Genomic DNA, 11,990 nt, shown 5'->3' on the forward strand with positions numbered 1-11,990 from the left:
GCCCTCCATGTGTTAATCAAGAGACGGCTGCTGTGCTACATCCATAAATAATGAATAAATTAGGAGCTAAAGTTGAAAGGACAGTTTATTTGTACCATCTTCACGTGAACACATTCAAGAACATCACAGATGAAGAAACATTAAAAACTTCCACACTACATAAAGCAAGAAAAATAGTTTTTCTTTCAGGTGGTTTCAGAAAAACAGAAACATCAAACATCTCCAAGACTCTCTTTGAAAGAACTAAAAACCTTTGTTCTCATGGTCCAATCATGAGTGAACTCCCCGATGAAGCCTTGTGTGCTAAAACATGTCAGAGTTTTAAAGGTTAAACATGAGTTTCCAAAACGTTTTGCTGGAGAACAATGAACTATTTGACTGAGTTTCAATCATTTACAGACGAGCAAAACCAGGACAGAGAAAAAAGGACAAAACTGACTCAGTAAAACAACAGAAAAGAAGATCCCATGTAGATCTGTATTATGTAGAAGTTCAGCCCAGCAACCAGTTCAGTTCAACACAAATGATTCTATCTGAACTCTGTGGAGCCTGATCTCAAGCTTTTTGAGTCTGACACAGAAACCAGAGGATCTTTCTGTGTCTTCAGATTCACTGTGATCCAGTGATGGGAGTGATTTCAGCCCTGAGTGATCACGCTGATGTTTGCACAGAGCAGACAATGAGGTGAATGTTTGGGCACATTGGTAACAGTGAAACAGTTTATTAGTAACGTGGGATCGTTTGTGTGCAGAGTATGAACTGAGATTCCTGAAGCTCTTGTCACACTGGTCACAGCTGTAGTTTCCTTCCATGTGTGTACGTTCATGAATGTTACGATTACCTGAATGTGAGAAGCTTCTCTCACAGTGTCTGCACTTGTGTGGTTTCTCCCCTGTGTGGACTCGTTTGTGTGATTTAAGCTCGCCTGCAGTGGTGAAGGATGACCCACACTGATCACAGAGGTGCTTTTTAACCCCACTGTGAATCAGTTCATGTTTTTTTAAATCACTTGGTGTGGTGAAGCTTCTCCCACATTCTTTGCAGTATTTCAGTTTGTCTCCAGTGTGTCTACGTTGATGTGTTTTAAGGGCAGCTTGCCGACTGAAAGTTTTTCCACAGAGGTCACAATGAAAGTCTTTCCCACCACCACAGTGATGACAGGGTTGAGAACTGGATCCATCTGTGTCGCTCTGCTTCTAAACAAAGACACAAAGACAGTGTAAGTCAGTCCTTCAACATTTGTATCCTGAACGTCGCCTGAAATAAAGAGCATCTCTGCAGACGTCCAACTACATTTGACTGTTTCAGTTAACACACTCAGTTTACTGGGCTGCAATAACTACAATACTACCACCATAATACTACAGTAATACTAAAATCATAACTGAAAGGAAAATCTGAATAATCACCCAGAGCTGCTTTTCCATGCAGTAGAATTGCTAACATGCTAACACAGTTTAATGAGCAGAGTTGTTCCAAACAGTCAGGCTAAAATGACAAGATAACAATATAAATACATACCTCACAGTAGCTGCACTTGTAGAGTCTCTTTCTGGTGTGGATCTGTTGGTGTCGTCTCAGGTGACGTGGAGTTTTAAAAGTCTTCTCACACAGGTCACATTGATAAGGTCTCTCCTCAGTGTGGGTAAACATGTGTCGTTGTAAGTGTGTGTGAGTTATAAACTGTTTGCCACACTGTTCACAGCAGTACACATCATGTCTGGTGTGAATGCGTAGGTGTTTATTTCGGCTCCCTCTCTGGCTGAAAGTTTTTCCACAGATGTCACAGCTGTATGGCTTAATTCCAGAGTGGGTAACTAGATGACTCTGTAAGTGGCTACTGCGAGTAAAAGCTCTGCCACACTGATCACAGCTGTACGCTTTAACTCCACTGTGGATGAGTTGGTGTTGTTTTAGGTAACCCTTCAAGGAAAAAGACTTTCCACACAAGTCACAGCTGAACGGTCTCTCTCCAGTGTGGATGACCTGATGCTGTTTTAGTGAAGCCCTCACAGTAAAACCCTTCCCACACTCGTCACAGGTGTGTTTTTTCTCTCCCTTTCTTCTGTGAGGTTTGTCGGCCTCCTGAGAGCGCTGACTTCTGGCTCCATGTTGGTCCTGCAGTGACACAGATACAAACAGAGGCAGTGAGTGAAATGCAGTCGTGGAACAAACTCAACCTTCAAACTCCATTAACACTAGTTTTAAACCTGAAGGTGGAGCGTGGCACCAAACACCTTAAAGGTCTCTTATCCCCACCTGCTGGTAGTTCTAACACATTACATCCAACCTGCTGTTAAAGATAATTCATGACTGTTCAAACACTAAAATCATGCCCATCCCTCCTGATTGTACACACACACACACACACACACACACACACACACACACACACACACACACACACACACACACACACACACACAATTTTATAATTTTGATTATTTTGTTGTTTCCTGTTACATATTTCTATAATTTGTATAGATTTATACAGAATTATTCAGTGATAATAAATCCTATGTTTGTTTATTCTAAAGGAACCCCGTTAGCTTCCACAACAGATGTTGCTCGTCTTCCGTCAAATACTCACATAAAATATTACACAATAAAGTGGATTCAAGATATCCACATAATTTCACTCTTACATCCACAGTGAGGTTTCACAATTGTTCAAATATAAGCAATCAATAATAATAATGATAATATCAATAACATTGAGGCACATTAGACAAATTTCAAAAACAAATCATGTCTTACAATATTTACAACAACTAAAAGCTCTGTAAATCGGCTTTTAAGTGTTCATTGAAGTTTTGAATAATTCTCTAATTTTTTAAGGCAACTTATTCCACTTAAAAGTTGCTCTAAATGTAACAGTTTTACAAAACGTTACTTTTAACTCGAGCATTTACTAAATTGCAGCTTGTTGAAAACTGTGTAATATGATGATGTATTTCATCTGGATACTGCAGCTGAGCAGAATAAATGTGGTGTGTTTAACAGAATTGCTTTCTTTAGAACTACAAGTAAGCCATAGAATATTTTAGCCTGTACAGGAAGCCAAGAAAGGTTATTATGCATTTTATCAATATTAGTATAGTATGAACATCTTCACACTAATCTGGACGCCTTATTCTGGACTAACTGAAGTCTGTTAAGATCTGTCTTATTAGCTGCTGACCAAATGATTGAACAATACTCCAGATGAGACATTACTAGTGCATTAATGACATCTTTCATAATGCAGAAGTGATACACAAAGAGCATTTCATAGCCATAGCTATGCCTTGTCGGCAGAGTTATGTGACATTAGTGATGTTTGTACTTTCAGCGTTAACTTGGTTTTAAAGCCTTTAAAATATACGCCGTTCAATAGTCGACCTTCATCTGACAGAGAATGTGATGATTTTGTGGATAATTAAAGTCAGTCATATATCCACAAACACAACAAGCTGAAAGTCACTGATGCTGCTCGGTTTGCAGTCCTGAACATCACGGCACAAGCAGGATTCACTGCACTGTTAATGTTAGCTGTGTTATATTGCTGCCTCTGTTCGGTGGTGTCGAGCCAAACGCACTTTAACGTGTGTTTGAACGAGCTGACGGTTCACTCGTTAAGCTGAAAGAAAGATGCTTTAATCACAGCAGTCACACATGTGTCCACTGCACCATCTGGAACTCTTCTTGTTTACACTCGTAATAACACAAACACTAAATCCTGCTTCTCTGGTGCTGTTGTGTAGCAGTGTGTACACCTGAGACTGTCACCTGTCTGTCTGTCCTGCACTCTCTCTCTGTTTCTTTCTCTCTGATTGTGGAATAAAAGTATGAACATGTGTTTATAAGTTACACTTGTGTTTGAATCCTGCAGCTTATCACACATTTGATTTCCATGTGTGACGACTGCAAGTGTCCAGAGTGAGGACAGACTGAGGGACCCACTGCTGCACATCATTTGTGAGGCTTTGCAGCCCTGATGATCCACCAGGACAAACTCAGCAGTGTGTGAGGAAGAGGAGGAGGAAGAGCCAGCAGCAGCTGACAGATGGAGAGAATAGACAGACTGTTCCCTGTTTGTGAAGGACGGCTAGGAAAGTTTAGAATACCTAACTGTTAACTAACGCCGCTCTAGTGAGCCATGGTTTAAGTCATGTCTCAACAGGAGGGATGACCTTTATAATAACCCAACAATTTTATGCTATAAATTTTGAAACTTCAGCAAAAGAATATGTGAGAACATGTATGACCTGCCAAAAACATAATACCCAAGGTAATTTAAGACCAAAAAGAGGACATTTTCCTACACCACCTCATCCATTTCATACAATCCACATGGATTTTATTGAATTGAATGAGTGTCAGGGCTCAAAATATGCTCTAGTAATTATAGATGTATTCTCAAAATGGCCGGAAATATACCCAGTGAAAAAAGCAGACGCAATCTCAGTTGCAAAGTGTCTATGCAATCATTTCATTCCAACATATGGAATTCCTACTCTGATAAGATCAGATAATGGAACCCATTTTGTAAATGATGTGATCAGTAAAGCATCTGAAGAATTAGGTTTCAGTTTGAAACATCATTGTGCCTATCATCCACAGAGTGCAGGATTAGTGGAGAGAACAAATGGCACTATAAAACAAAGGCTCAGGAAAATAATGGAAGAAACTGGCAGACCATGGCCAGAATGTTTGGGCCTGGTCAAGATGTGGATGAGAATAACACAAGGAAGCAACAAGCTGTCCCCATTTGAGATTATACATGGGAGACCTTTTCCGCTACCAGTTACTAGCGAGCCACTAGATAAATCGATTCGTGAAACCACTCTGGCAGATTGGATGACGGATGATGGATGCCGAGTGACTGGTTTTCTTGGCTTTACACTGGCTCCTGGTTACAGGTGCTAAAAAGGCTACTCATTGGAGTTGGGATATTCTTACTTTTATTTTGTGTCTTTGTAACGTTTATATTGCCATGTCTAAAACTCATGATTAACCGCATAATATTTTCCACTGTTGCTGCATATACAGCCGTGACAAATGATGATGATGACTCTGACCTGTTGGAACATGAAGACTTTGTGTGATTAATGACGATGTGACAGAAAATGTACGACAAGATGTTACAAACTGATATTTCACTTAAAAGTTTTTCTGACAACAGGAGGGAGTGTCAATAGGAAATTGTATTTAGACGTCAGTATAATCTTTTAATAATATAAGTTTGTATATGGTAGAATACTGCATGTAATCATTAGTGTCTAGTTGGTGACATAGTGAAAGAATGTCTAATCCTAGGGGGCCTGTAACACTTCAAGGTGTTTTAGTGTCCGCCCCCACATCCTGGGAGCATGGGGAGAGGTTGCACCTTGTTTTATTGTTTTATTGTTTTAACATAGCTATGTCTGTTTTAGTCTAAGTGCCTTTTTGTCTAGATGAACTGCTGGACTTCCTCACTGTGTTATCTAGGGTGAACCATCTAGGATGAGGGGGAGATTACCCTCTTCCTGACCAAGGATGTTTCCTTTTGTGCTTTCATGTTATATGACCCTTTGATCAGCAACACACACACACACACACACACACACACACACACACACACACACACGTACACCTCCACATTCCAATGTAAAGAACAAACGCTCACTGAAGTATAAATAAAGACCGGCGCAGTTTCTTAGTGCGAGTCTCAGTTCTGGAGACTGCCCTTGCTAGCAAGAAGTTCTGTGTTTCTCTTCTCTGAGTCTTTACTGAAGAAGTGTTTTAGAGTATTTTTCTTAACAAGGAGGAAGAGCCAGCAGCAGCTGACAGATGGAGAGAATAGACAGACTGTTCCCTGTTTGTGAAGGACTGCTAGGAAAGTTTAACATAACTGTCTGTGCTGAATCAGTCTTATTAGGTAATGTTCAAATAATGTGATCATCCCAGTGTTTTCAGTGTGGGAGAAAGTACTCAGGGCCTTCAAGTTACACACTATGAAAGGCAGCAACAAGTTTAATGTTCAGAAACCTAAAGTCTGTATCAGCAGAAGAATGGAGCTAAAAATAAATGTTGGTTTCAGTTCTATGAAGCTTTGAGTATTTTGGATCAGTAGCTGCTGTGTTTGTTGCATCATATTGCTGTAACTGTTTATATGCTTTATATATTCTGAGCTAAGTTGATCTATAGTGTTACATCATATTCTATAAGGATGTTATGTATTTGTAGACTTTCTGCCCAGTTTGACCCATTTAGCAGAAGTCACCCTGTTTAACCCTTTAAGACCTACCATAGAACCAAGTCCGCCAGAGCTTATATTATATTTTTACATGCTGTGGAGCCATTTTTGGGAGCATTTCAATTTGCTATACATCAATACAACCATTATAGCCCAAATTTTAATAATATGTATTCATTAAGTGCATAGTAATTACATAAATTGCAAAAAAGTGCAATAAACTACAAAAAAATTGAAAATCGTTTTTGCTGTTTTAACATATATTTCTAGTTAGAGAAATTTAAGAGGCTTATCCCTCAAAACTGTAAATACAAAAAAGGTGCACAAAATAGTTTCCCACCACAGGAAATTTATTTTGAGTGTCTTCATAGTTTTATTTTTGAAATACACCAATTTTTATACACTGCAGGAAAAACGAAAATAAATATTATACTGCAAATTTGCAAAAAAGCAGCATATGCATCAAAATAAACTATTTCCAGCAGTGCAATATGAGTCCTAAGCATCCCAGAAACGACACAGAAAGTCATAAAGTCAAAGATAACTTTTAAAAAGACCAGTATAGACCCTGAGGCTCTGATGGCAAAAAAGAATACATTTCCGCGAAAATGACGTCACTTCCGGTTTCGGGCAGGTAATGGCGGAAATGCAAAAGTTCGTGCTGATGTCTATTCCAACGTAGGAAGTGTTATGAACAGCTGATCGGATCGGCGAAGCGTGTTTCTGGAATATTATGTTTTTGTTCCTGCAAGCGCTTTTTATTCAGTTTTTGCAAAGCTTTATGTGGAAGGAAACCGTGACCTAGGACAAGCTGATGGCATAAGATGTAAGTACAACTCATCCGGTTTCATATGCAAAAAAAATTTTTTTGCGCTAGCTTACGTGGTTTCAGTGCTACTGGGATTTAAAAATAGTTACGCAAAACAGAGCGTGCCCGCTCCGATCGGCTCTAAAGGGTTAAGGCTCTGATATCTATTCTGTGTGACTTACAGCAGTTATGACATGGTCTGATTTTCTCACCCAATAAAGGAATATTTCATATATCAGTCTACTCTTCATTCTATCAGACACAGTTATCACAGCTCCTACATTTGCTTTTTACACATATATGTAAGCATTGAGCCACATTTAGTACCAACATGTTCTCCTTCATTTCTGTCAAACAAAGCTGTATGAAACGTTTCCAGCTGTTAGTATCATGGTTGCTAGGCAACCTGGGCAGCGCGACGGAGGCTAGACGTCCCATTTCACGAGCCTACGAGCCTCGCACTTCGGCCTTAGCGGTCTTTGAGTACGCGGCCCTTGAGGACTTTAAAGCTGCAGAACCTGAATCGGGATACAGCCATGATGATCTCCAGCCTCGTGCTCGCCAACATTCTCACCTGAGTTAAGAAGACGATCACTGAAATGGTCTCAGCAGGTCCTTTGATGACAGCAATGAAATGCAGTGGTAAGGCTTTTTGGGGATTAAGTTCGTTTTCATGGCAAAGAAGGACGATGCAGTTCATCTGATCACTCCTCATAACATTCTGGAGTGCAGGCAAAATGCTATTATAAAAACTTAAGCAGCAACTTCTCCAGGTTCCAATATTTATGCAATTCTCAAACCTTTTGGCCACGACTGTATAACCTCTTCTGAAGTTTAGTGGATATTATACATGGTTATGCTCAGGATGTGTCGGCCAGTTTCCACTGGAAACGCCTTTTGGTTAAACTGTCAGCGAGGAATTTGCATTTGCACTGTTACATTTTTATATAACTTTAATGCACATAAACAACAGCTGCTTGTTTCAGTGAAAATACATTGATGGGTTTTTAATAAAGTTGTGCAGCTGTAAAGTATTTTGTCTGGTGTCAATTCTATCGTCAGCTACATCGTTATGGCAAATGTTCAAATGTATATGGTGATAAATATCTTTGGTCATATGGTCCTGCTCTGTCTGTCACCTTCTGTGTTGAGCTCATTGTTTCCTCTGTAGTGGCTGAGCTGAGTCCAAGTAGCTGAAAATGTTCCTCTGCTGCTCCGTCAGACTCTCCTCCTCCTGCTGATCAGCTGGGACACAAAACAGATCTTTGTTAGGCTCCACACTGCACTGAAGAGTCAAAGTGTCTCATATGTTCATCTGACAAGTAAAAGAACACATTTTTGTTTCCCGAGGTGGGCAACTTGTTGGAAACAAACACAAAAGGTTTGAGCACTGATACCTGCCATTGCTGGCATTGAAAGATGCAACGCCAGCAATGTGGATTGTCAAGACTCAAACCAATCATCAAGCAAAGACAACAGGGATCATTTGTTTCTCTTTATTTAGCATTCACAGCATTTGTAGTTGCCTTCTGTGCAGGGGAAGTCCACGCACACTGTGTGGTATGGCCATCCGCAGAAGGTGCATTCAACCTCTGTAAGAGAAACGAGATTGTCTGAGACTGAAATGATATTCACTAAAGAAGTGGTGATTTGTAAAACTTCACATTTTGATCCGGGACGTACTCTGCATGAAAACAAGCGCTCACTCTTCCTGCTCAACAAATGACAAGGGCGGAGCCTTATACCACGTGATACAGAAGCTGTGCCATGTGATGCTAAAATTAGCAGGGAAACAACAACGGAGAGCACGTCAGGGATGACGAGAAAGTGACAGGAGAAAATCTGTCCAGGTCAACCACCCAAACATCAATAACGGGAACCTTATACAGCGCTTCCCTATACACGTCGAACTCCCGCAGGCACAAAGACATCACGGAGGCTATCACTTATCACCTGACCAAAGATATGGCTCCATCAACACTGTGCAAAACGAGGGATTTAGGAAAACGATCAACACCCTAGACAAACGCTACACAGTGCCGTCCCGCAACTATTTTTCTATTGTTGCACTACCTGCTCTGTACACGCAGCGTCGAGCAACGGTGGAGACGGAATTTCAAGCAGGACAACATTTTGCTGCAACAACAAAACGTGAGACATTTGTTGTTTTATGTTTATTTATTGTTATGAGAGAATCATGATCTCAATTCTAAGCCAAAAAATCGTGATTCTCATTTTATACAAAATCGTGCAGCCCTAACATTAACACAAAACTATTGTTTCACCAGAGAAACACACATGAAGAGAGAGAGAGAGACAATAACAGCTACCAAACAGTCGTCATAATTCGTCACACAATGAGAAAAGGACAAATCAACAAGTAACAATGACTAATTAATATTAAAATCTGTAACATAATGTATTGTTTGGAGTTTAGTCTGATTGGTTCAGGATGAGCTGCCATTATCCAATCACACGTCTGCTTACCTGCATCTTTTCTCTTTTTTCTAACCTGACCACCTGATGGCTTTGAACTTTTGTTGTCCATCTTCCATTGGTTTGAATTTTGCGCTCCAGTACAAACACAAATCCCCCAACCCGAGGATCAGCACAATTAACCTAACAGACCTACACCTTAGTTCACAGATTCACTTTGTCTAAGGTTGATTTCTGGGATTTCACACAACCCAGGATTCAGATCGTGAATCCATGATGGGCTTGGATTTACATCATTATAAATGAAATGCGCTCTACTTGGAAGCAGCCGGCCCCGCCCCTTTTGACGGGTTGTGTGAGACTTTAAATCATCAAACTGTAAATTATAAATTTAAATTGTTATTGATCCTTTACCCCGAGTCCTAAAGTGTAGATTTATTTTCTTACTCTACTTATACAGTGGGGCAAAAAAGTATTTAGTCAGCCACCGATTGTGCAAGTTCCTCCACCTAAAATGATGACAGAGGTCAGTAATTTGCACCAGAGGTACACGTCAACTGTGAGAGACAGAATGTGAAAAAAAAAATCCATGAATTCACATGGTAGGATTTGTAAAGAATTTATTCGTAAATCAGGGTGGAAAATAAGTATTTGGTCAATAACAAAAATACAATTCAATACTTTGTAACATAACCTTTGTTGGCAATAACAGAGGTCAAACGTTTACTATAGGTCTTTACCAGGTTTGCACACACAGTAGCTGGTATTTTGGCCCATTCCTCCATGCAGATCTTCTCGAGAGCAGTGATGTTTTGGGGCTGTCGCCGAGCAACACGGACTTTCAAACTCCCGCCACAGATTTTCTATGGGGTTGAGGTCTGGAGACTGGCTAGGCCACTCCAGGACTTTCAAATGCTTCTTACGGAGCCACTCCTTTGTTGCCCGGGCGGTGTGTTTTGGATCACTGTCATGTTGGAAGACCCAGCCTCGTTTCATCTTCAAAGTTCTCACTGATGGAAGGAAGTTTTGGCTCAAAATCTCACGATACATGGCCCCATTCATTCTGTCCTTAACACGGATCAGTCGTCCTGTCCCCTTGGCAGAAAAACAGCCCCATAGCATGATGTTTCCACCCCCATGCTTCACAGTAGGTATGGTGTTCTTGGGATGCAACTCAGTATTCTTCTTCCTCCAAACACGACGAGTTGAGTTTATACCAAAAAGTTCTACTTTGGTTTCATCTGACCACATGACATTCTCCCAATCCTCTGCTGTATCATCCATGTGCTCTCTGGCAAACTTCAGACGGGCCTGGACATGCACTGGCTTCAGCAGCGGAACACGTCTGGCACTGCGGGATTTGATTCCCTGCCGTTGTAGTGTGTTACTGATGGTGACCTTTGTTACTTTGGTCCCAGCTCTCTGCAGGTCATTCACCAGGTCCCCCCGTGTGGTTCTGGGATCTTTGCTCACCGTTCTCATGATCATTTTGACCCCACGGGATGAGATCTTGCGTGGAGCCCCAGATCGAGGGAGATTATCAGTGGTCTTGTATGTCTTCCATTTTCTGATGATTGCTCCCACAGTTGGTTTTTTCACACCAAGCTGCTTGCCTATTGTAGATTCACTCTTCCCAGTCTGGTGCAGGTCTACAATACTTTTCCTGGTGTCCTTCGAAAGCTCTTTGGTCTTGGCCATGGCGGAGTTTGGAGTCTGACTGTTTGAGGCTGTGGACAGGTGTCTTTTATATAGATGATGAGTTCAAACAGGTGCCATTCATACAGGTAACGAGTGGGGGACAGAAAAGCTTCTTACAGAAGACGTTACAGGTCTGTGAGATCCAGAGATTTTCCATGTTTGAGGTGACCAAATACTTATTTTCCACCCTGATTTACCAATAAATTGTTTACAAATCCTACCATGTGAATTCATGGATTTTTTTTTCACATTCTGTCTCTCACAGTTGAAGTGTACCTCTGGTGCAAATTACTGACCTCTCTCAACATTTTAAGTGGGGGAATTTGCACAATCGGTGGCTGACTAAATACTTTTTTGCCCCACTGTACATGCATCAGTCTAATAAACTTAAACCTGCACCATCCTCCCTGTCCTGGTATTCTAAACAGGAAGTAGACTGTTGGTCGAGTTAACCTCCTGAACATCTACAACACACGGTGGAAACCTGACATTAAGACAGAGACTAGAGGTGAGACATGATCATTGCTGATTACTGATGACAGATTTAGATATGTTTTCATAAACCTTTCATTTGCCACATCAATAAACAGCACGGCAGGGCAAAATATGTTTTCTAACATGGCAACCTTTAAAAAGTGAAAGGAGACAGAAAGACAGCTGAGAAAGAATCAAACGGACTTTTTGATGCATTTTACACACAGTACTGGTGCAGAATCTAGAAAATGTGGGAAACACTGGCATCATATGCAGTACTTACTTCTGAAGAAATTATGATGGGACCCTAAAAAATGACTATGTACAATAATGGATTTCTATACATTTTACATCAGA

At 40.7% G+C, this 11,990-nt stretch overlaps 1 protein-coding gene across 1 annotated transcript; it reads right to left on the reverse strand.

Annotated features, from left to right (window-relative positions):
- Positions 1–67: 67 nt before the first annotated feature.
- LOC143413571 (uncharacterized) lies at positions 68–8,569 on the reverse strand. Its single transcript, XM_076876807.1, has 3 exons — positions 8,165–8,569; positions 1,522–2,118; positions 68–1,196 (listed from the first exon to the last, which is right to left on the reverse strand). The coding sequence occupies exons 1-3, from the start codon at positions 8,180–8,182 to the stop codon at positions 510–512; spliced, it is 1,302 nt and encodes a 433-aa protein (XP_076732922.1). The 5' UTR covers positions 8,183–8,569; the 3' UTR covers positions 68–509.
- Between the last annotated feature and the right edge of the window lie 3,421 nt (positions 8,570–11,990).

This window comes from Maylandia zebra, linkage group LG2, assembly GCF_041146795.1.
Source record: "Maylandia zebra isolate NMK-2024a linkage group LG2, Mzebra_GT3a, whole genome shotgun sequence".
Taxonomy (NCBI): Eukaryota; Metazoa; Chordata; class Actinopteri; order Cichliformes; family Cichlidae; genus Maylandia; species Maylandia zebra.

Excerpts from the sequence above, each read along its gene's own strand:
- LOC143413571 (XM_076876807.1), bottom strand. Across the intron at positions 1,197-1,521 it reads ACAAGTGCAGCTACTGTGAG|AAGCAGAGCGACACAGATGG; the intron begins GTATGTATTTAT and ends GTCTTTGTTTAG.